This window comes from Meriones unguiculatus, chromosome 1, assembly GCF_030254825.1.
Source record: "Meriones unguiculatus strain TT.TT164.6M chromosome 1, Bangor_MerUng_6.1, whole genome shotgun sequence".
Classification (NCBI taxonomy): Eukaryota; Metazoa; Chordata; class Mammalia; order Rodentia; family Muridae; genus Meriones; species Meriones unguiculatus.
In genome coordinates this window covers 190880551-190904515 of record NC_083349.1, presented here as the reverse complement: position 1 = coordinate 190904515, position 23965 = coordinate 190880551, and the positions used below count along the sequence as shown (strand labels likewise).

Genomic DNA, 23965 nt, shown 5'->3' with positions numbered 1-23965 from the left:
GTTAGCCAAAAAAGACAGACTCCATGTTTTTGTGAGGGGGGAGGGTTGCTATTGATGCTGTTAGTTTGTTTTGGTTGTTAATTTTTGTCATTTAGAGGATTTTTCTTGTTTTGTCTGGGAGGGTTTTTTTTTTTTTTGAGAGAGAGAGAGAGAAAATAAAACATGAAATTGGATGGGAAGGGAAGCATTCTGGGAAGATTTAGAAAAGAGGAAAAATATGATCAAAATATATGAAAAATTAAAACTTAAAAGGAAGATGTTGGAAACATGTTTGCAGATTAATTTAATTAATCCTCTCAGTTACCACTTAACATAGAAACTAGCCTTATGTGTCAGAGCACTGAGAAATAAAGAGAATTAACTATTTTGATGTTTTGTGGGGCCCAAACTGTTATCCCATAAGTTACATTCATAGTTCCTGTGCTTACAGCCTCAAACATTGAGTAAGACCCACTTCTTACCACAAGGTGATCACAGTCCAGAGTACATAATTTCTCTATACTCCATCTGATATGGAAAGACTTACTTTGCAATCTTCTATATCACAAAGTTGGCTATTCTAAATGTTCCTTGTAGATGACGGCTCCTTAGCTCAGGGGTTAGAGCACTGGTCTTTTAAATGTTCTTTGTGCCTCACTCTCTCCTCTTCCATGCAGTATATTATTTCTACTAGTATTTTCAGATCCCCACTTCTCCATTCTTGCTAGAATGGCTTTGTGGGCTCCCACTACAGTTGCTTTTTAGCATCCTTACATTCTGTTTCATACAATAGGTTTATTTCTTTGTGTTGTGGTTATATAAACTTACATTGAATTAAAGCAAGAGTCTATCTCCAATTCAGATTTACAAGCCTCTTTAAAGTATAAATTGGCCATCAAATTTATCTTTCAAGTATGCTTGCAATGGGAAAGAGATTTATATTTGTATTTCCCAAAGCATAATGTATCATGGTTGTCTGTTCTTCAGACTTAATGACACCTCTGAGTTTTATTCGCCTTAAATAAGCAGACTTTAAAATATCTCATCCCCTTAGGAAAGCCTTATTTTCACTCACCACAAGTAGCAGCAAAGCTCAGCTCTAATACAAGAATTCAGTGGAACAGTATTACCCATTCTGCAAACATCTGTTCATATTCCCTTAGCAAAGGCCAGAAGAAAGAACACAAATCTTAGAAAGACCCATCACACTGTTCTACACACAGGAGGATATTGTTTGGAACATTTCGATGAATAACAGAGTTTTGGTGTTTATGTTACCCACTTTTCATCCATGAGCAAAGCATAGGGATACCTAGAAGTTCCCTAAACCTCATTTTGCATCAAGTAGTCTCCTGAGAATATTTTAGAGTGTTTTTCCTTCTCAGTTTCTCCCATATGCCCTTTTTAATGCTAAACTAGAAAGATTTCAAATAATCCCTGTAGAAATCTCTGACATTGTTTATCACTAGCTACTTACTTCCTTTCATTTCCTCTAGACTAATCGAGCAGACCCAGGGCTTGCTAGCAGAATCACTTCTAATATGGTTGTGCTTTATTTCCTTGTGTCCCATCACAAGGCTTAAGCCAGCTGCTCCCCCAAACCAAAGAACAACCAAGACCTTGCTGAAGTGAGAATCAGAACCTCCAGAGATGTGCAGATTTACTGACCTCCAGGAAAGAAGAAATGGTTTGGTTTGCAAAACTGTTGCAGGACAGTTGAGCCTGAGTCCATTGTGTTTGGGTTTTGACTGTGTGTGTGTATGTCTGTCTGTCTGTCTGTCTGTCTGTCTGTCTGTCTGTCTGTCTGTCTGTGTTTTGGTTTTGGTTTTGGTTTTGGTTTTGGTTTTGGTTTTGGTTTTAAGACAGGATTTTAGATAACCTAGGCAGGCTTCAAGCTAAAATCACTGTGTAGTCTAGGCTGGACTTAAGCTCCTGAACCTTCTGTTTCCATCTACCTGTGCTAGGATTATAGCATGTGTAACCATGCCTAGTGCCCATTGTTATTTAAGTAGTAGAGTGATAACTTAGAAAATTGCACATATTGACACCATTTGAGTATTAAAGAAATTACCAAAGTAATCATTTCCTTTGTCTGGGCCACTCTGTATATATATCCTTTCATTCTTGCTTTTATCTTATTGTATTGCGTGAATTTTTAAGTTTGTCCCTCACTAGACTATGAGTGCTAGGACCAACCCAGTGTCTGTTCACTTTGGGGAGCTTGAGAATAAGATAAAAACCACTTCATCGTGGATGATAGCAATGAACTCCATGCTAATTTTTGGTCATCTTTCACACAACAGCTCTCAAAAAAGGAAAAGTCGGGGGCTGAGAAGAGAGGAGGGAAGGGGCTGCCCTTGGGATGTAAATAAACTTAAATAAAATAATTTTTAAATTAAAATTAAAAAGAAGAGAGAGAAAGCCTGATCATGCCTTTGTTGTCCTGCTGTTATTCTCCATTAGTGTCTCTTCATCTCCCACCCTACTCCCTTCACCCTTAGCCCAAATGTGTTAGAAATGGCACAATCCAGCACCCACTGAGGGAGCTTTCTAAGGGGTCCACATTCTAATTAGCATCGCAAGGTAGTTGTTCCCTCTTCTTGGCGAAGCTTCTCTAGACTTCCTCAGTCTCACCATGTTACCTAAGCTTTCAAAATATACTTTAGAATTTCAATCTTTTTGGCACCAGATTCCCACAAGTTTAGAATTTCAGTCTTGTGATTTCTTTGCCCTTAGAACCTTAGTTCTTTTGGTGTTCGCACCTACAGCTAGAAATCTGAGCATAGGCACTTACTCAGATTATAAGAATGTGGGGAAGCCAGCAAAACTGGCTGAAAGCTTTAAGGGTAAAAGAACAGGGGGAGGGAATATCAGCTCATTCTGCTTGCTTCTTTTTAAGCTAGCATTGACATGTGAGGATAGTAAGGGAGTAGAGAAGTGTGTTCTGGAAGTGTATGCGGAGCTTTGCATGCAGAGAACAATCATAAAAAGTTTCATTTCCAGGCTCCTCATGTCTATAAAGAAATTGGGCTGAGTTCCAAATATACGCATTTCTCAGAACTATCTTTAAATGGGTCTTAAGGTGCCACAGATGCTCAGAACAAATGCCTAACCTATCCTGCTAATGAACATGCAAACAGCTTCCCCCATCTGCTGCCTCTCTAAAAAGCCAGGAAGGCCTTCTTCCATGATCACAAAGAACATAATCACTGTGTACAGAGAAGTCAAGTACAAAGGCTAGCGGCCCTTGCAGGTCACCAGAGATGAGCAGCTGCCTCTCCTTTGATTAGGAGAGCTAATAACAGTTACTCTACTTAATAATTGGGTGGATTCCCAGGCCATGTAATTCAGATTGAGACTATCTTTTTTTTTCCTGGCTTTTAACTAAGCTGGGTTATTAGAATGAAGCTACTAATCCTATTAGTTGTCAGTCCATGGTGGGAGAGAGCAGGGGGAGGCAGAGCTATTAAGATGTTATGTCAGATACAGAAAGGAGAGCAGTGCATTCTGTCCTTACAGGTATTTTTTTCTTAATCAAATCATAATTATAAAGCTTTTTTAAAAAAACTCTTTGTGAAATTATTCTCTGGCTTTCCATTCTAAATGCAGAGTGTTTGCAAAAGGGGTAAAGGGAGTAGGTACACTCAGTTCGCTCCTAGAATAAAGTGATTTCAACTAAGAAGTAATCTTTACTTGCTAAGGCTTTTGTATATATCCCATGCTTGACCCTAGGTGGGAACACAGAGACCAGAGTATTTAAGCTGATCATTTAACACATAGACACAAATATCTTTAAATAAAATTCAAAATGATAGCCACAAAAATAGAGTTAAATACATAGAAGACTTTGACTTTAGTTGAAAGGATTAGAAAATCTCACGGGAAGAAGTAACATTTCATCTGGGTCTTAGAGGCTTAAAAGATGACATGTGAGCACTACAGGCTGAGGAGGCAGCAGTTCTGATGGAGAAAGTAATTTTGGTAATCAATTTCTGTGCATGCTGAAGACAGAGACAGGAATAAAACAGTGCTTGGAAGAGTGTCTCATTATTAGGGCAGTGAGGTGCCAAAATGTGAAGAGAATAGCAAGTGCCAAGTGATAGGCACAAGAAATTAATGTGACAAAACTTGGGAATAGACAGGAAGGCTATCTACTGCTCCTACATTTGTCTGGGTTATTGTGTGAAAGTTAGTTAGTTGTTTTTTTTTTCATTTATACACTTAATGCCACATACTTGAAAAGTTCTTTTTTTATCCTTTTAATTTCAACATTTGAAATGATTCTTAATTGAGCTACCTTGATTTCCTTTTTTAGAACCTATTTCCAATGTCCATCCCATTTGTCTTTCTAAGTGAGGATTGATCATCTTACCCTGGGTCCTCTTTCTTGTTTAGCTTCTTTAGGTGTACAGATTTTAGTATGTTTATCCTATCTTATAGGTCTAGTACCCACTTATAATTGAGTATATGCCATGTGTGTCTTTCTGCTTCTGAGATACCTCACTCAGATGATCTTTTCTAGATCCCACCATTTGCCTGCAAATTTCATTATTTCCTTGTTTTTAATTTCTGAGTAGTATTCCATTGTGTAAAAGTACCACAATTTCCGTATCCATTCCTATGAGGTAAAGAAGTAATAATCTCAAGCCAGGCTCATGCCTTTAATTCCAAACAACAACAACAAAATAATCTCAGATATTGTAAAATTATTATGTCTACTGTTAATGTTCAGAGAGGGAAAAGAGCTGTTGGTATTGCTGTGTTAAGGACTGGGATCCACGAGGCAAGGGGCGGGGCATCATCCTTCTTATAGTGACAAGCCTCTGTTTTGAGTTTATCCATCATATCTCATGGAGTGTTTCGTTGTCTGAGACAAATATTTAGTTGAGCCACCTATCCAACAAGTTACCCTTCTCTACCACTAGGATGGAGAGGTAAGTGAGTTGCTCATAAGGAGCTTGCAGACCGTAGGGAAGAAGAGAACCGATAAAGTGCATAGGAGTTGACAGTGGAGCAGGAAAGAGGTTAGACGTATGCTAAGCAAAGTGCCCATTTGACTGTGCCTACTGGAAGAGATCAGAGATTTCTCACTGTATATCTAATTCAGAAGTGTGCATCAGTTTGACTGCTAGAGAAACTGGCTTGTTTCTATTTTTTGTTTTTTTAATTTTGCAGTTGATTGTGTTTTTTGCTTTATTTTCTTTAAAAGATAAATTTTCTATTTTCAGTTATATGAGTAAAAAGATGTCTTTGAATGGCCTTTATAGTTTTTTAAATTCCTGGGTTTTGTCCTGCTAAATAACCATTAGAGTCAGTGGCTTAAGATCTTCAGATCACAGCCATGTTGGCATATCATAAAAGGCTTTGAGGCCGTTTTTTCATAATTGTATACATTAAGCAGGTCTGCTTTTACTCAGTCCTTTCCCCTCCATTTACAGTAATGATTTAGGCTCCTCCCTCGAGCAGGAGAACATGCGAATCTAAAGTGAATATGGGAACAGTAGGCTTGGACAGGAGGCAGCAGTCAAGAGATGTAACAGATACAAGATTATCAGAATCTGAAGGCCTGAGCACTGTGAGAATGGAGGAAAATAAGAGTTTAAAGAGTGGATGTTTTGAAATGTGTTAAGCCCTCAGTGCTAATTACTGTGCTTTACAGATGTATTTTGCTTATTTTAATATTTTTATCTATTTTAGATATTGTATGTATAATTTGTATGTGATACAAAAGACTTTTCATTTAAAGACAAGGTGTCTCTATGTAGTCCTAGCTATCCTGAAATTTGCTGTGTAGACCAGGCTGGCCTTGAACTAATAGGATTAAAGACATGTGCCCCCATGCTCAGCTGTGTTTACTTCTTGATACAAAGTCTCTTCACCATCTTTCTTTGATTTCTCCTGTCTCATGGTGCCATTGGGCTAAAACTAGTAACTATAATAAATACTTACTACCAAATTAATCCAAATAATATTCATATATAAAACACAGCTTTTATTTGTATGAAATTCCATAATAGACAGATCTAATTTACAGTATTATTAATGAGATATCATGATATTACTATGGAGGAGGTTTTGGCTGCAAAAGAGAAATGAGGGAACTTTCTTGGGGTATAGAAGTAGTTGGGTCTTCATGACAGTTCAGTGTCCAAGTGGGTTCCATAGTAATGGGAAGAGGGACTGCCTCTGACATAATCAGATTGGCCTGCTCTTTGATCACCTCCCCCTGATGGGGGAGCAGCCTTACCAGGCCACAGAAGATGACAATGCAGCCACTTCTGGTGTGATCTGATAGACTAAGATCAGAAGGAAGGAGAGGAGGACCTCCCCTATCAGTGGACTTGGGGAGGGGCATGCATGGAGAAGGGGGAAGGAGGGTGGGACTGGGAGGGGAGGAGGGAGGGGCTTATGGGGGGATACAAAGTGAATAAAGTGTAATTAATAAAAGTTAAATAAAAAATTTTAAAAGAAGTAGTTGGGACTTGATAAGCATTTGTCAGATTTAACTGAATACTAAATCTAATTAAGATCTCGGATTTTCAGCTTCTGGCTAAACAACCTAGATGTCCCTCAGTTGAGGAATGGATACAGAAATTGTGGTACATTTACACAATGGAATACTACTCAGCTATTAAAAACAAGGAAATCATGAAATTTGCAGACAAATGGTGGGAACTAGAAAAGATCGTCTCAAGTGAGGTAACCCAGAAGCAGAAAGACACACATGGTATATACTCACTCACAAGTGGATATTAGCCATATAATATAGGATAAACATACTAAAATCTATACTCCTAAAGAAGCTAAACAACGAGGAAGACACTAGGGAAGATGGTCTATCCTTCATTCAGAAGGACAAATGTGATAGACATTGGAAGCAGGAGAAGACAAAGAACAGGACAGGAGCCTACCACAGACAGCCTCTGAAAGACTCTACTGATCGAGGTATCGCAACAGAGACTGAGACTCACAGCCAAATTTTGGGCAGAGTACAGGGAATCTTATGAAAGAAGGAGGAGGTAGAAAGGCCTGGAAGAGATAGGAGCTCCACAAGAAAACCAGCAGAGCCAAAAAAAAAAAAAGAGCCCTGGAGCTCCTGCAGAGACTCATACCCCAGCCAAGGACAGTGCATGGGGAAAACCTAAAACCCCCGGCTCAGCTGTAGCCCATAGACTCAGTGGGTTCTCTAACAAAGCAGTACAGGGACTGTCTCTAACATGAACTCAGTGGCTGGCTTTTTGATCAGGTCCCCCTTGGGTTGGGGGGGGGGGGTGTTGTGCAGCCTTGCCAGGCCACAGAGGAAGACAATGCAACCAGTCCTGATGAGACCTGATAGGTTAGGGTCAAACAGAAGCGGAGGAAGAACTCACCTGTCACTGGACTAGTAGAGGGGCATAGGGGGAAAAGAAGGAGGGAGGGTGGGATTGGGAGGAGATTAGGGAAGGGGACACAGCCGGGATACAAATTGAATAAATTGTAGTAATAATAATAATAATAAAGAAACAAACAAAAAAAACCTCAGATTTTCACCAAATAACAGGAAATTCGAAAACTACCAAGCCATAAATAGCCAACAAACAAAGATATTCATTCTCTGGGTATAAAGAAAAGACAAATAGAAACCTCACAAAAATATCAGCACATACTTTTGAGAGGACTGAAGTTAGACAGATTGATAGAAGCAAACTTAGGAAAGAATATGGACTAACTGAAATGAACAGCGTGTTGCAGAATGTGCAGAGACTGATTTAAACAGTTTATAACATTGTTTGCCCATAACTAGTAAAACGGGTTCTGCATAGTTGTGACCCAGAAGTTCCACTCTTAAGCATATGCTCGACCCATCTTCTGTGCTAAATATTTAAAGCAGTATTGTCCAATGGAACCTCATAAAAATAAAAGGCTTCTATAGAATACAGCAATGGAAACGTTTAATGAAATGAGAGCCTAGAGATGGGAGAAACTTTTCACAGATATTCATCTTCCAGAAGATTAATATCGAGAATATATAAATAAGTAAAAAATTTTAAGCATGAAAACAACCCAGTTTAAAAAATTTAAAGAAGTAACTCAACAGAGTTCTAAAAAAAATACAAATAGCCAATAACTAGTGAATATATTACCTCTGTTCAAAGTTATAAGCTTATCAAAATGGATATTAAAACCACTTTGAGATTCTATTTCACCACAGTCCAAATGACTGTCATTCAGAAAACCAATGACAAATGACAAGGAAGTAGAGAAAGAGTAAATCATATTTATTTTTGGTAGGAGTATAAACTGGTGCAACTACTATAGAAATAAGTAAGAAGATTTCATTAAAAACTAAAAGTAGAGCTGCCACATGACCCATTCATACCATCTGTACCACTCCTGGGAATATGCCCAAAGGAATTTAAATCCTGCTACAGACTTGCATATCCATGTTCATTAGTGTTCTATTCTCAATAGCAAGAAAACAGAATCAAGCTTGAGAGAGAGAGAACGTATGTGTGTGTATGTGTTGTGTGTATATATACCTGAGTATATGTGTATATATGTATGTGTGTGTGTGTGTGTGTGTGTGTGTGTGTGTGTGTGTGTACAGAGGCCAGGAAACTGAAAAGAAGAACGTGAAAGAGGAAAAGGAGGCTTTAAAGGTGACAGATGAGGAGGGTGAGTAGAATAAGGATAGTTTTATCATGGATGAAATTAATACATAAAACACAACATAAACACTCAAAAATAAATAAATAAAACATTTTTGTTTTGGAGTTATTTTTTGTTTTTATTTAATTAACTAATGTATTTATGTTACATCCCGAGTGCAGCTTCCCCTCCCTCCTGTCCTCCAGTCCCTCTCTCTCACTTCCCCCACCCTCCTTTTTTCTTCATAAAAGGGAGGCCTGCCCTGGATTCCCAGCAGTCTTGGTATATCAAGTTGCAGTAGAACTGACTAGACAGAGCAACCTAGTTTGGGGAACGGGATCCAGAGCAGACAAAAGAGTCAGAGACAGCCCTGATTCTGCTATTAGGAGTCCCACCTGAAGACCAAGCTGCATATCTGTTACATGTGTGTAGGGAGCCTAGGTCAGTCCCATGTATGCTCTCTAGTTCAGTGTCTGTGAGCCCTGTGGGTTCATTCCATGGATTTTCTTGTGGTGTCCTTTACCTTACTGCTTCCTTTTGTCATTCCCCCTACCCCTTCCACAGGTTTCCCCAGGCTATACCTAATATTTGTCTGTGGGTCTCTGCATCTATTTGCATCACTTGCTGAACGAAGCCTCTCAGAGGATAGTTATACTAGGTTCCTGACTACAAGTATACCAGAGTATCATTAATAGTGTCAGGGGTGGACTCTCTCTCTCTCTCAGGGCATGGGTCTCAAGTTGGGCCAGTCATTGGTTGGTCATTCCCTCAATATCTGCTCCATTTTCACCCCTGACCATCTTGTAGGCAGGACAAATTGTGGGTCTGGGGTTTTATGGCTGGTTAGTGTCCCAATCACTCCATTCTAAGTCTCCCCTGGTTACAGGATATGGATAATTCAGGCTTCATATCACCTGTTACAAGCAGTCTTTCGTAGGGGACCTAGAGATGCCCCCTCACTGCCAATTCCAGTTCACTCTCCCAGTACTCTCCCTCAGTCCTCACCCCCTTGATCCCTTCTTCCCCACCCCTAACCCACCCAGTCTTCTTCCTCCGTCCACCCCAATTGTCTATTCTGTTTTCCCATCTCGAGCATTCCCCCTTGGTCCCTCCTTGTTACTTAGTGTTTTGGGGGTCTATGGATTGCATCGTGGTTATCCTGTATTTTATAGCTAATCTCCACTTATAAGTGAGTACACACCATGTTTTTCCTTCTGGGACTGGATTACCTCACTCAGGATGATCTTTTCTAGTTCCATCAATTTCATGATATCATTTTTAATAGCTGAATAATATTCCATTGTGTAAATGTACCACATTTTCTTAATCCTTTCTTCAGCTGAGGGACATCTAGGTTGTTTCCATTTTCTGGCTAATATGAATAAAGCTGCTATGAAAATGGTTGAGCAAATGTCCTTGTTGTATGGTGGAGCATCTTTTGGTTGTATGCCCAGGAGTGGTATAACTGGGTCTTAAGGTAGAACTATTCTCAATTTTCTGAAAAACTGCCAAATTAATTTCTAGAGTGGTTGAATAAGTATGTACTTTCACCAGCAGTGGAGAAGTGTTCCCCTTGCTCCACATCCTCTCCAGCATGTGCTCTCGCTTGAGGTTTTTATCTTAGCCTTCTAGCAGGTATAAGATGGAATCTGATTTGCATTACCTTGTTGACTAAGAATGCTGAACATTTCTTTAAGTACTTCTCAGCCATTAGAGATTCCTCTGTTGAGAATTCTTTATTTAGATCTGTATCCCATTTTTAATTGGATTATTTTAGTTTTTTACATAAATAAAACAAATTACTAAAAATCTGAGTTTTATAATTTTTCATAATTTATTAGTTATTATAAGTTATTATAATTAACATAGTTAATTGATTTATTATTAATGGAAAAGTACTCCTTGCAATAAAAAAACCAAAAATTATAAAACCTAAAACTATTGGAAGAATCAGGTGAAATTCTTTTCATGATGTGTTTAACTCAACTATTAACAAAATGTTATTTTAACGTGTAACCATTTTTAAAATGTTTTTATTCTTGTTTTTGTTTTTAAAATCTAGTGCACTTTGTTACTGTACACAGCCTTGATGAGACCTGATAGGTTAGGGTCAGATAGAAGGAGAGGAGGTCCTTCTCTATCAGGGGACCAGGGAAAGGGCATGGTGGGGGGAAGAGGGAGGGTGGGTGAGACTGGGAGGAGATGAGGGAGGGACCTGCAGCAGGGATACAAAGGGAATAAATGGTAATAAATAAATATGTAAATAAAATTAAAATTAAAAATAAAATTGTACAAAAAAGTGTTTACAGGAAATACATAATCTATTAAAATGTCTTTAAATAAAAGAAAAATAATAAATTATTAATTTTTAATCTTTTTAAATTATTGATTTTAAAGGTCTGATTTACCTAGTTTTCAAAGTGAGCTTATTGTAGCACAAATAAAAATAGCAAATGAGTCATTAGAATATATAGTTGCTTTTACTCCTAGAATCTAGATCAACTGAGCCATTGATTGATAGGTTATTAGTGTTCAGAGCATTAAAAGATTCAGGCACACCTGTGTGATAGAGCTAATAATACATACTTGTATTTGACCCTTCCCCAACACACACACGCACACACACACACACACACATCATAGTACTTCAAAAAGCATCCAAGCTTGTGAAATGTAGAACACTACTAAACGAGATAGAGTGGGTATGGTAATGAAGATGAATGTATTTATCTCTAGGGCTGCTGTAACAAAGAATTACAGACTAGGTAGTCAAACAACAGAAATTGTTTTCTCACATCTCTAGGGGCTAGAAAGTTCAAGATCAGCTGTCACAGGTTGGATTTTTCCTGCGGTCTCTCCCTGCCCATCGAGGGGCTCTAACTCTGTCCTTACATGGCCTGTTTGTTTGTTTGTTTGTTTGTTTGCAGGCATATCCCTTGTGTTGTTGTAGTGGTTGTTGTTTTTGTTAGGGTACCAGTCACATTGTAGAACCCTTACAGCTTTGTTTTCATTTAATCATTTCTTCAAATAGCTTAAATGCTATTATTGTCTGAGTTTTGGACTTCAGCATATGTATAGGGGCCAGAACAGGTTTCTGTCCTGTTTCTTACATACATGGTACTTAAAAACTAAAATAGTATAATGGAAAAAGGCTTTTTCCAATGCCATAATAATACAAAGAACTTAGAGAAGTTATATATAATTCAGAGATTATATAGGAATAATCATAGATTGTTAGTAATCATAGGTTGAGTTCTAAAATCTTAATATCCTCTAAAATAGCTAAAGAAAGACATACATACAGCAAAAGTGTTAGATTGTCTGGTATTACTGAAGAACATTCCAGCGGAGAAAACCTCTGTGGAAGTCAGTTGCTCTAATTAGGTAGGAGTTAGGATTACAAAATAACACATTTCCTCTTCCTGATAAATGTGTCTTGTCATCTCCCTGCTGCTATGCCGGGCCACCTCCCTTACTTCTTTCTGCCTGTCTCTAGAAGGATGTCCTGGTCTTCTCAAAACAGATTGGCCACCTATTCTTATACAAACCTTTGCCTTCCCTCAGAGAATTAACTAAGGACAGTCATTTATAATGGCGTGATTTTTATTTGTCCCATTGTCAGACTTTAAACTTCATAACTCAGAGTGACCATGTCTTAAATTCACTGTTTGCCTTCATTTTCCTGCACTGAGAAATCATTCAGCAAATATCTCTACTGTGCAACTGAATACTTCATTTGCTTAGAATTTTATGCCTGGGATATTAGGCTAACTTCTGTTTGTGTTTCTGTCTAGAATGTGGCAGATCAGATTGCATTTCAAGTTGCCGGTGGATTAACAGCCCTGGAACACATTCTTCAAGTAGTGGCTCCAGCCACAAACACGAACACAGTTTCACGAATTCCTCCTAAGTAAGTAGAGTTTCTTAATCTGTCTTTCACGTTTCATTTGTATGTAATTTCTGCCCTGTGGTTTCCTTATGGGGGAACCACAGGAAAATTATATATATACTTAGGCTTGAATAGCAAGAGTTTACACCTTACCTTAAGGAGAAAAACAGGGGTGCTTGACTTCATTTACAGAATTCAAATTGAGCCTAGAAAGTCTTATAAGGAAATCTTTTAGTGATTGACTGTAATAATAAAACAAGAAGAAGTGATGAAGCTCTGAAATAGGAGTGACAGAAACCTAACGTTTTGTGTGTTATGTGAAAGAAGTAAGTCCATATTCTGGGCTTGAGCTTGGAAATCTACGGAAATCCTCAAACTCAGGAAGAACATTCTGAGGCCAAGACTGCCAAAGTCTGGAGACCCAGCCAAATTGCTGGGAACTGAATTGCACTTCAGTCACTAATGGTAAATAGTTCTTTGTCATAAAGATCCTGTGTAGCATGTGGGTCTAATCTCTGTTTTTTTGTTTTGTTTTGTTTTGTTTTGTTTTGTCAAGTCCTACTTTAGTCTCTGTCCATTTGTGGTATGATATCAGAAAGTGTTATTTCAGAAGTATTGTTTTCAGTTAGTATATACAATTTCTAGGCAGTTTACAGAGATTCTAATTTGTAGTTTAAATGAGTTTTGATAACATTTTATCTACACTCCTGAGAAAAGGTTACTTTTCCCCTTCCCAGGCTCTTCAGTAACAGGGTAGTTTCTGCATTCACCCTTCTAACTTCCTCTGAGAACTAGGTGACTGGATCCAGTCCCTTCCTTCATCCCCGGAACTTAGCCGGCAGCAGGCTCCCTTTGCTAACAACTGCTCGGACTGTCTTGAGCCCACTCTGTACCTTTTATTGTTTTAAAAATGTTCTTCAAGTCTTCAGGAAAAAAGGGGGAAGGGAGAAAAGGAAAGAAACGCTCACTTATGGAAATTGGGGTGACTGTATCTTCTATGTGGAAGTAATTGTATAGAAATTACTGGGCTGATAAGATGGTTGGGTTCAAGGCTGAACATGCTGCTAAATATTGATGCTGCCAGCGTTTCTTCTGTGAGTGATCCAGGCAGAGAAGTCAGTAAAGGGAACAAGCCTATGGGCTTGGATGGAGCATCTTGCACTAGATGAACATAGATCTGCACTGAGTGGGGCAGCTTTACCGTTCTGGGAATGCAGAATCTTTTTGTTTTCTCCCTATTCCAAAGACACAGTCTGTAGGTGGCCATGAAGCCCAGAAATGAAGATACTAATATTTTGTCAATTATTATATGTCAATAAAGCATTTGTTAAAAGAAAGAAAGAACGTTCCACTTCCTTTGGATGCAGAGGAGGGATAAAAAGCACAACCATTTGTTTATTTTTTCCTAAGGTACATCTTAGTAAGATTAAAAAATAGCTACTCGCCACATTGGCTTCAGAAACCCACAAATGTAGGACTTGTTTACCCAGCAAGTGCCTTGGTCACTTCGCAGCTATTTTCATATTTGGGTAGAGTGTATGTAAGAACTCTCTGCAAGCTGTGTCAAGTGTTTTACAACTATTAGGTGATAGTATCTTAAGTAGCAGTTTTCCCTGATTTAAATTATTGTCTGTATGAGATACTTGTTAGTAATGTACATTTCTTGACAATTAGCATCGGTTTCTTTGCTCTACTGACAAAGTAGAGTGAATTGAAGGGAATGTATAGCCTTCAGTTCGTACTATCTTTCTGTGTGGTAGAAAGTGCCACATCAGATAGCTGCAGCAGGCAAAATGGTTTCTATGATCTTGAGGCATTTCTTGTCAAAATGGAGTCTACCTAGGTAGAGTTGCTGAGTATGAGAGATAAGAGTCCCTTCTGTGTTGATTGGCAAGAAAGGAAGGAGGAAAGGAGGATTCAGACATGTGAAAAGTATTTAAGATTAAAAAGTGAAACAGCGTCTGATCCTTTGGTCCACTGCTTTGATAATCATTAATAATTCATGTTGCCTATCTTAAATTTATCTTGAGGTTTTAAAATTTGCTTTTTGTTTTTAGCAGTTTGCTTTCTGGTGGGCTTCAAGGCACATGACCGAGGTCTCAAATTAGCAACCTAAATTAAATGCTATTTCTTAAAAGCCTCTTTTGCCATAGGCAAAGAACATGTTTTTATGCTCATCTGTGTCTCTCCTTAATAGAGCAGAAGAGAGTTTCCACAGTCCCTAAAAAGACTGTATGAGTAGCAGTGTGCTCCCATTGGAAAGGAGCCAGGAGTCCTGGAAGTCTACACCCGTGCCCTCACCTGTCAGCCGCAGCTGACCCTTTGCCAGGATGAGAACCTGTTTCATTGCCGATAGATTTGAGTTTTCAGCTTCATACTGCCCATAGATAGAAATCAGCATTGGGAGCTATGGACATCTTGTAGTGAATCTGAATTTCCTTGTCTGAGCATAAACTCAAAGATCATAAGCGCTAAAGTGTTAGAATGGAGTGTATGTGCTGCTTAGTCACAGAAGAGTGAGAAAAGCTCTTCAGCTACTATAGCTTTAACTGTGGAGCAGGCTACTGAAGATATACTAGTGTATAAATTCAAAAATACTTCCTCATTGTCTTCCCAGCTACTCTTCTGCACAAACTCCTAATGTGGCCCCAAACTGTCCATGGTGGCTTGGTACCCCATTTGCTCGCAGACTGCCCACATCTCCTTTCTCATCCCTGATTAGTTCTTATTACTCAACTCCGTGAACCTTTTATTCATCTCAGCTCATTCTGTGTCACTGTTTTCCACTTCCTGTGTTATTATATGACTCTTACCCAGAGAGCTGGCAGTTCAGGCTATCCTGCATTATTTAGTTTTCGTCATGATAAGCATCACACTTAAGCCATTGTCTATAAATAGTCACCATTTTGAACTCCGGAGTTCTATGACTGACTGACTATAAGCCTGGTGTATCCCTGGCAAGCATCTCTGAGTTGTGTGTGCATGGATGAACCTTTCCCTGCTTCCTTTTTTCTTAACACCCTTTACATTTCAGTTATTTCACATAGTGACCATAGTGACTCCATAGCTTTGCTTTGCCCCATAGTTATGTGGCTTCCTGATAATAGTATTTTCTTCCATCTTTTTTTTTTGAGGATTTATTTTATTTTTATTTATATGAATCTGTGTGTGTGTGTGTGTGTGTGTGTGCATACATGTGTACAGATACTCACAAAAGCAGGAAGAAGCAATTGTATCACCTGGAGCTGGTGTAACAGTTGATTGTGAATTGCTTGTTATGGGCACTGGGGATTAAAAATCACTTCTTTTCTCTGTAAAAGCAGGAAGCTATCTCTCAATCTCAGAGTCATTCTTCAGTACTTCCCCTGTCCCAGTGCACCCTAAAGATTTCTTAAAGTGAAATTAAGAATTATGGAACTAGGGATTTCATAAGTTGGTTTTTCTTAGCAGTAGAATAATAATACTATATCATGTACATGTACTGTATTTTCAGTACCCATTCAGTAGTTGATGGATATCTTGGGTGTTTCCACTTCCTGGTTATTGTAAATAGAGCAGCAATGAACATGAAAGAACAACGATCTCTGATATGACGCAGAGTCCTTGGGGTATATACCCAAGAATACAGTGTGTCTTGATCATGCGGTAGATTTAGTTTCAGTTTTGTGAAGAATTTCCAGAGCTGTGATACAAGGTTGCATTCACCAGCAGCATTTAAGTGTTGCCCTTTTTCCACATCACACCAGATCAATTATCAATTGTTCATTTGATCACGGCCATTCTGACTAGGATAAGGTGAAATCTCAGAGTAGCTTTAATTTACATTTTCCTGATGGCTAAAGGTTTTGAACATTTTTTAAAAATATGACCACTAGTGCAATAGTGACACAAATGTTACAGGACTAACCAACCATTATCTGGTTGGGTCCAAGGCCTAGGTGATGAGATGAAACCAATACCTGGCACTATTAAAGGTCCACGAACCTGTGCCTGGTAGGCCGTAGTCCCTTGGGAAGAACCTGAAACTTCTGCTAAGTGGACATGGTGTTAAAATGACTCCTCATGATTTCTTGCTGTGGTTCTTTGAAATGGCTCCCTCAGGGTCATATATTTGAATATGTGGTCCCCAGTTGGTGGAACTGTTTACAAAGGATTAGGGTGTGTGGCCTTGGTGGAAGAAGATATGTCACTGGGGGTAGACTGTGAAATTTTTAAAACCCACACATTTCCCACTTAGTTCTCTATTTCTTCCTATTACGGAACTACTGATCCGGCACCATGCCTTCCTGCCTGCTTGCCTGTGGCCATGTTCCCAGCCACAATGGTCTTGGACTCTAACCCTCTGGAACAATGAACCTCAAATTAAATGACTTCTTTTATAAGTTCCCTTGGTCATGGTGTTTGTAGAAAAGTAACTAAAACAGAAGTTGGTACCGGAAGTGGATTATTGATATGACAAGTCTGACCATGATGTCCTTTGGAGACATATGAAAGAATTTGGAACTTTGGGCCAGGAAAGCAGTTAAATGCTGTAAGCAAGCAGAGCTTAAAGGACCATTTCTATTAGGAACTTGGAAGACTGTAGAGATCAGTGTGGAGTGTGAGGCCCAGCTCAAGAGTTTCAGAGAGAAAAACAGTAGCAGCTGTGTTGGAGACCATTCTCGTGAGATTTTGGCAAAGATTGTGGATACTTGTTAACCTCGTCCTAAGAATAATCTGCCTCCAGCTAAATTGAAGAGTTTGGGACTAATTCTTAGGCAAAGAGTTCAAGACAACCTAATACTGATTCTATAATGGAGTTATTAGTGATCATTCTTAGGTACGTCTATAATGAAGAAGAGGAAGTGGGGCAAAAAGAAACACAGAATGTACATTGAGGAGAAAAAGAGCTTCATGGAGCTTAATGTTGGATGCAAGGTTTGTGCTAAAGAGATGAGAAATGAAATAAAGGGAATGGTGAGATCCACTTCGGTTGAGATCCCCTCAGGTTGAGATCCCACCCAGCTAATTCTGCAATTTAGAAGAAGAAATGGCCTAAGGAATTATATGTTCCTATAAAGCTACAAAGAAATGCTTATACAAGTGTAAGTCAAGATGGGGGTCTGTCTCCAGCCCTAGCAGGCAGCAGAACTTGACTGCTTTGGTCCTATGATCATATGGTAAGAGTAAAGGGTCTGTGGAGTCTTCCTCTGAGGCTAAGAAAAGCTACCAAAGCCAGGCATGTGTAGAAGAGTCCTTACATGGTTTTCTGAGAGGCAACTGCTGAAGCTGTGAAGGTGAAGCCTGGATTGTGTTAGAGATCACAAGATGTTGAAAATGCCAGAGTTATGGGATACCACCAAGGAAAGCTGCAAATGGGATGGAACCAGCCCAAGAGAGAAGTGTGTTGCAGTTAGCAAAGCTGGAAGGGCGGAGCCACTTGAGCCCTGGACATTGGACATAGAGCTACAGGATCTGGAGTTTGCCTGGCTATGTCTGTCTTGCTTTTGTCCGTATTTCCTCACTATGCTCTATTTCTCCCATTTAGAGCAATAACGTATATCCTCTGCCATTGTATATTGGAAGTATGTGATTTGCTTTATATTTTACAAGGGGTTACAATTGAAAGAGTGCCTTGGTTAACAAAAGAGACAGTAATTTTAAATACCCTTAATTCTGAAAGACTGTGGGGGACTGGCTGTTGGACTAAGTGCATTTTTGCATTATGATCTATGACATGGCCAATAGTCTATGGTGGTGAGGAAATAGAATATGGTGGTTTGAATGAGAATGGTCCCCATAGGCTCATATATTTAAATACTTCGTCCCCAGTTGGTAGAAATGTTTGGGTAGAATTAGAAGGTTGGATGGCTTTGAGGTTTCAAAACCCCACACAATCCTCAGTTAGTTTTCTCTCTGCTGCTGCTTTTGGACCCAGTAGTAAGCTCTCAGCTACTTGCTTTGGGACCATGTCAGCAACCTGTTTTTCCATGATGTTCTTGGACTCTGACCCCTTGGAAACATAAGCCAAAAACTCAGTGCTTTCTTTTATAAGTTGTTTTGGATATGTTTTCTTACAGCAATAGAAAAGTAACTGAGACAGCTGCTATACTCAGCATAGAATATCTCTCAACCCTCCTCCTAGAAGGGTTGAGATACGCGATTTCGGTAGATGATAATTAACATAGAGACCCTCAACTTCTTAAAGTACAGAAAATAGACTAATGAGTTCTCAGCCCTAAATAGTCTTATCACACTCGTTCCCTCAGGGTTCAGAGATCTCCATGGAGGAGGTTTCAGGAAGATTGTAAGAGCCAGGGTTTATGGGTAACACCAAGGAAACTGTTTTCCAGACACACCAGGAAAGCTGCAGATAGAAATGATCACAAATCATGATATCATGCACAAGCTCCTTTTAAGCTCCAGCCAGACAAGACCTGAGCAGAGGATAGAGACGGTGGGCACAGATTGTCCCCACTAGCTGAGGGGCTATTAGTTCTCCTGCTGGGAGGTGGGAAGTCAGTTTTCTTTAATGAGGTGACTAACCCTTGTAGGACAATCACATGCCACTATAGACCATACTCCTTAAACTAGGCAATTCAAACTAGATTCAAAAGGGAAAGAAAGAAAAAGGAAAAAAAAATCTTCTTTTAATTATTTTTTTTGCCTTTTGTTCTTTTTTTCTTTATTAATTACACTTTATTCACTTTTTATCCCCCCTGCGGTTCTCTCCCTCCTGCCATCGCAACCCCTCCCTTCCTCCACCCTCTGCATGCATGCCCCTCCCCAAGTCCACTGATGGGGGAGGACTTCTTTTCCTTCCTTCTGATCCTAGTCAATTAGGTCTCATCAGGAGTGGCTGCATTGTTTTCTTCTGTGGCCTGGTAATGCTGCTTCCCTCTCAGGGGGAGGTAATTAAAGAGCAGGCCAATCAGTTCATGTCAGAGACAGTCCCTGTTCCTATTACAATGGAACCCACTTGGATACTGAACTGCCATGGGCTACATCTGTGCAGGGGTCTTAGGTTATCTCCATGCATAGTCCTTGGTTGGAATAGCAGTCTCAGGAAAGACCCCTGTGTTCAGATTTTTTGGTTCTGTTGCTCTGCTTGTGGAGTTCCTGTCCTCTCCAGATCTTACTGTTTCCCATTTCTTTCCTAAGATTCCCTGCACTCTGCCCAAAGGTTGCCCACAAGTCTCAGCATCTACATTGATAGTCTGCAAGGCAGAGCCTTTCAGAGGTCCTCTGTGTCTGGCTCCTGACTTGTTCCCTTTTTTCTCCTTCTTTTGATGTCCAGCCTCTTTGCCTTTCTGGATAGGAATTGAGCATTTTAGCAAGAGTCCTCCCTCTTGATTAGTTTCTTTAGGTGTACAGATTTTAGTAGGTTTATCCTATATTATAGGTCTATATGAGTGAGTATATACCATGTGCATCTTTCTGCTTCTGGGATAGCTCATTCAGGATGATCTTTTCCAGATCCCACTATTTACCTGCAAATTTCATGATTTCCTTGTTTTTTTTATTGCTGAGTAATATTCCATTGTGTAGATATACCACAATTTGTGCATCCATTCCTACACTGAGGGCCATCTGGGCTGTTTCCAGCTTCTGGCTATTACAAATAAGGCTGCTACAAACATGGTTGAGCAAATGTCCTTATTGTGTACTTGAGCCTCTTTTGGATATATGCCTAGGAGTGGTATAGCTGGATCCTGAGGAAGCGCTATTCCTAGTTGTCTGAGGAAGCACCAGATTGCTTTCCGGAGTGATTGTACAAGTTTACATTCCCACCAGCAGTGGAGGAGGGTTCCCCTTTCTCCACAACCTCTCCAGCATGTGTTGTCTCTTGAGTTTTTGATCTTAGCTATTCTGATGGGTGTAAGGTGAAATCCTAGGGTCGTTTTGATTTTCATTTTCCTGATGGCTAATGACGTTGAGCATTTCTTTAAGTGTTTCTCTGCCATTCAATATTCCTCTGCAGAGAATTCTCTATTTAGCTCTGTACCCCACTTTTTTATTGGATTACTTGATATTTTGCTGTTTAACTTCTTTAGTTCTTTATATATACTGGATATTAGCCCTCTGTCAGATATAGGGTTGGTGAAGATCTTTTCCCAATCTGTAGGTTATCATTTTGTTCTGAGGACAGTATCCTTTGCTTTACAGAAGATTTTCAGTTTCATGAGGTCCCATTTATTGATTATTGCTCTTAGAGCTTGTGCTGTTGGTGTTCTGTTCAGGAAGCTGTCTCCTATGGCAATGAGTTCAAGGGTATTCCCCACTTTTTCTTCTAAGCGGTTTAGTGTGTCTGGTTTTATGTTGAGGTCTTTGATCCACTTGGACTTTAGTTTTGTGCAGGGTGATAAGTATGGATCTATTTGCATTTTTCTACATGTAGACTTCCAGTTAGACCAGCACCATTTGTTGAAGATGCTGTCTTTTTTCCATTCAATGGATTTGGCATCTTTGTCAAAAATCAGGTGTCCATAAGTATGTGGATTTATATCAGGGTCTTCTATTCGATTCCATTGATCCACCAATCTGTTTCTATGCCAGTACCATGCAGTTTTTAGTATTGTTGCTCTATAGTACAGCTTGAGATCAGGGATGGAGATAACTCCAGAAGATCTTTTACTGTAGAGAATTGTTTTAGCAATTCTGGGTTTCTTGTTGTTCCATATGAAGGTGAGAATTTTTCTTTTAAGGTCTGTAAAAAATTGTGAAGTAAAAGAAACAGAGGAATGTTCAAACAAACAGCTGAAGGAATTGAAGGAAAATACAGTCAGACAGGTGAAGGAAATCACGGTTCAAGATCTGAAGATAGAATTGGAAGAATTAATTTTTTATTAATTACAATTTGTTCACTTTGTATCTCAGCTGTAGCCTCCTCCCTCATTTCCTCCGAATCCCATGCTCCCTCCCTTTTTTCTCCCATGCCCCTTCCCATGTCCACTGAGAGGGGAGGTCCTCCTCCCCTTTCATCTGACCCTAGTCTATCAGGTCTCATCAGGACTGACTGCATTATCTTCCTCTGTGGCCTGATAAGGCTGCCTCCCCCATGGGGGGGTGGGGTAATCAAAGAGCCAGACACTGAGTTTATGTCAGAGACAGTCCCTGTTGCTATTACTAGAGAACCCACTTGGACACTGAGCTGCCATGGGCTACATCTGTGCAGGGGTTCTAGGTTATCTCCATGCATGGTCCTTGGTTGGAGTATCAGTCTCAGAAAAGGCCCCTGTGCCCAGATTTTTTGGTTCTGTTGCTCTGCTTGTAGAGCTCCAGTCCCCTCCAGGTCTTTCTAGCTCCCACTTCTAAGTTGGATGGGATGGGATGGGGTGGGATGGGATGGGATGGGATGGGATTGGGATGGTGGAAAGGAAAATTATGGTGAAATTTGGGAAGAGAGTGAATATATTCAAAATACATAGTATGAAATAAAGAATTACTAAAAATATTGTTTAAAAAACAATCATGGGGCTAGAGATGTACTTCAATTAGTAGAATGCTTGCCTGCCATTACCATTAATGAAGTCCTAGGTTGGATTCCCATAGCTGCATATAGCTGGGCATGGTGGCACATGTCTATAATACCAGTACTGAGGAAGCAAAGTCAAGAGGATCTCTTAGGAGCTGTCTTAGTCAATTTTCTAATACTGTAAAGAGGCACTATGACCATGGCAACGAAAGCATTTGATTGGGGCTTGCTTAAAGTTTCAGTTTAGTCCATTGTCATGGTTGGTATCATGACAGCATGCAGACAGACATGGTGCGGAGAGTTCTACATCCACAAGCAGCAGGAAGGAACATAGAGACTCTGAGCCTAGCTTAGGCTTTTGAAACTTCAGAACCCACTCCCAGTGACACAATTTCTCTAACAAGGCCACACCTACTCCAACCAGGTCACACATCTTATGTGTTCTCAAGTAATGCCATTCCCTGTTGAGTAACCATGCAAGCCATTCTCATTCAAACCACCACAGGAGCCATCTTGATTATATAATGAGTTCAAGGCCAGCCTTGGCTACATGAGACCTTCCTTGTCTCAAAAGGGACAGGGAAGTAATATTTAAGATTTTTCTCTTAATTTTTTATTCAATTTGTTTTAGGGGGGGGCTATGCATTATGAAGGTATGTGTACCACAGCAGTGAAGTCCAGAGGACAACTTGGAACAGTTTATTCTCCCCTTCTATTTGGGTCCTCGGGATCAAACTCTCTTCATCTGGCTTCATGGCAAGAGCCTTGACCTGCTGAGCCATTTTGCTGAGCTAATTTTAAATGTTCAGGCCTTTCCAAATGTTCAGACTTTGTATTGATTTTCAGAGATAAGCATCTCCGTCTCATGTGGCCTTCCTCATTTGACAGCTCTGTTAGTTGATCGTTAGGCAACGGATTTGGGGTGGGATACTTTGTTCTATCTCTCAATTTCTTTTCTGTCATTTGGGAATTTATTATATTCATTGCTGTCCTGACTTTCTAGTATTCTGCATTACTACTGAGCTTTAGATATCACTTAAAAGGCGAAATAAAATGTTAGAACTATATTCCTAGTCATTATCCTTACCACAGTTTTAGAATCAGAATATATCAGTAGGCCTAATATTTTTAAATTTTCCTTCCGTAAAGAAAAAACGATCCACCCCACTACTGTGGCATTTAGAAAAATATATAAGTTTATATCATACAAATTAGTAAAGGTACATTTTGTTTTCTTACCATTTATACATTTATCTCCTTGTAGTAAATCAAGTAAAGTATTTTAATATAATAAAAAATAACTTAGAATGAGACTAAATAGAGCTTACTAAAATGGTAATTTATAACAGAATATCACAAGTTGATTTTCATAGGAAAAGAAAACTTACGATATTATTCTAGTTTCGTGTCTGTTGCTATGATTAAAGAAAAAAACCTGGGGGGAAATCAACTTAGGGAGAAAGGATTTATTTGAACTTACAATTTCAGGTAATACTTCTTCACTGCAGGGAAGCTCATGGCAGCAGAAGCTTGAGCCAGCCAGTCACATTATGTTTTCTCTCAAGAGCACAGAGAAGTCAGTGCATCCATGCTCACTTGCTTGCTTGTACTCAGCACCATTTCTCCACTCACTCAGTTCAAGATTTGCTGCCTAAGGGATGGTACCACCCACGGTGGGCAGGGTCTTCCCACATAATTCACTTAGTTAAAACAGTCCCCCACAGATATGCCCGAAAGCCAACCCAGTGTCGACAGTCACACATAGAAATTCAGGATGTCCAAGTTGCATCAAGTTGATAATTAAAGCTAGTCATCATCGATGTTAATTTATTCATTTGTCAGTATTTTATCTACTTGCCCTTTGAATTGATAAGATGGTAGCTAACATTATGGAGAGTGCTCTTACTACCGAGAACTACGGCTGATGCTTTGCATGCATTATTACTTTATTTACCTTAATAATCACCAGCAAGCACATGCCTAGCCCACTCTCGGGTTAGGGTGATGAACATGGC

The 23965-nt window shown here is 39.5% G+C and overlaps 1 protein-coding gene across 3 annotated transcripts in view; it reads left to right on the top strand.

Moving 5' to 3' along the window:
• Positions 1-23965, top strand: part of Scaper (S-phase cyclin A associated protein in the ER) — a 334907-nt gene that overhangs the window by 217043 nt on the left and 93899 nt on the right. For all 3 annotated transcript variants that reach the window (XM_060374235.1, XM_060374232.1, XM_060374222.1), the window contains one exon: positions 12402-12517. In XM_060374235.1, coding sequence (XP_060230218.1) covers positions 12402-12517 — 116 coding nt within the window. The remainder of the gene's footprint in view (positions 1-12401; positions 12518-23965) is intronic.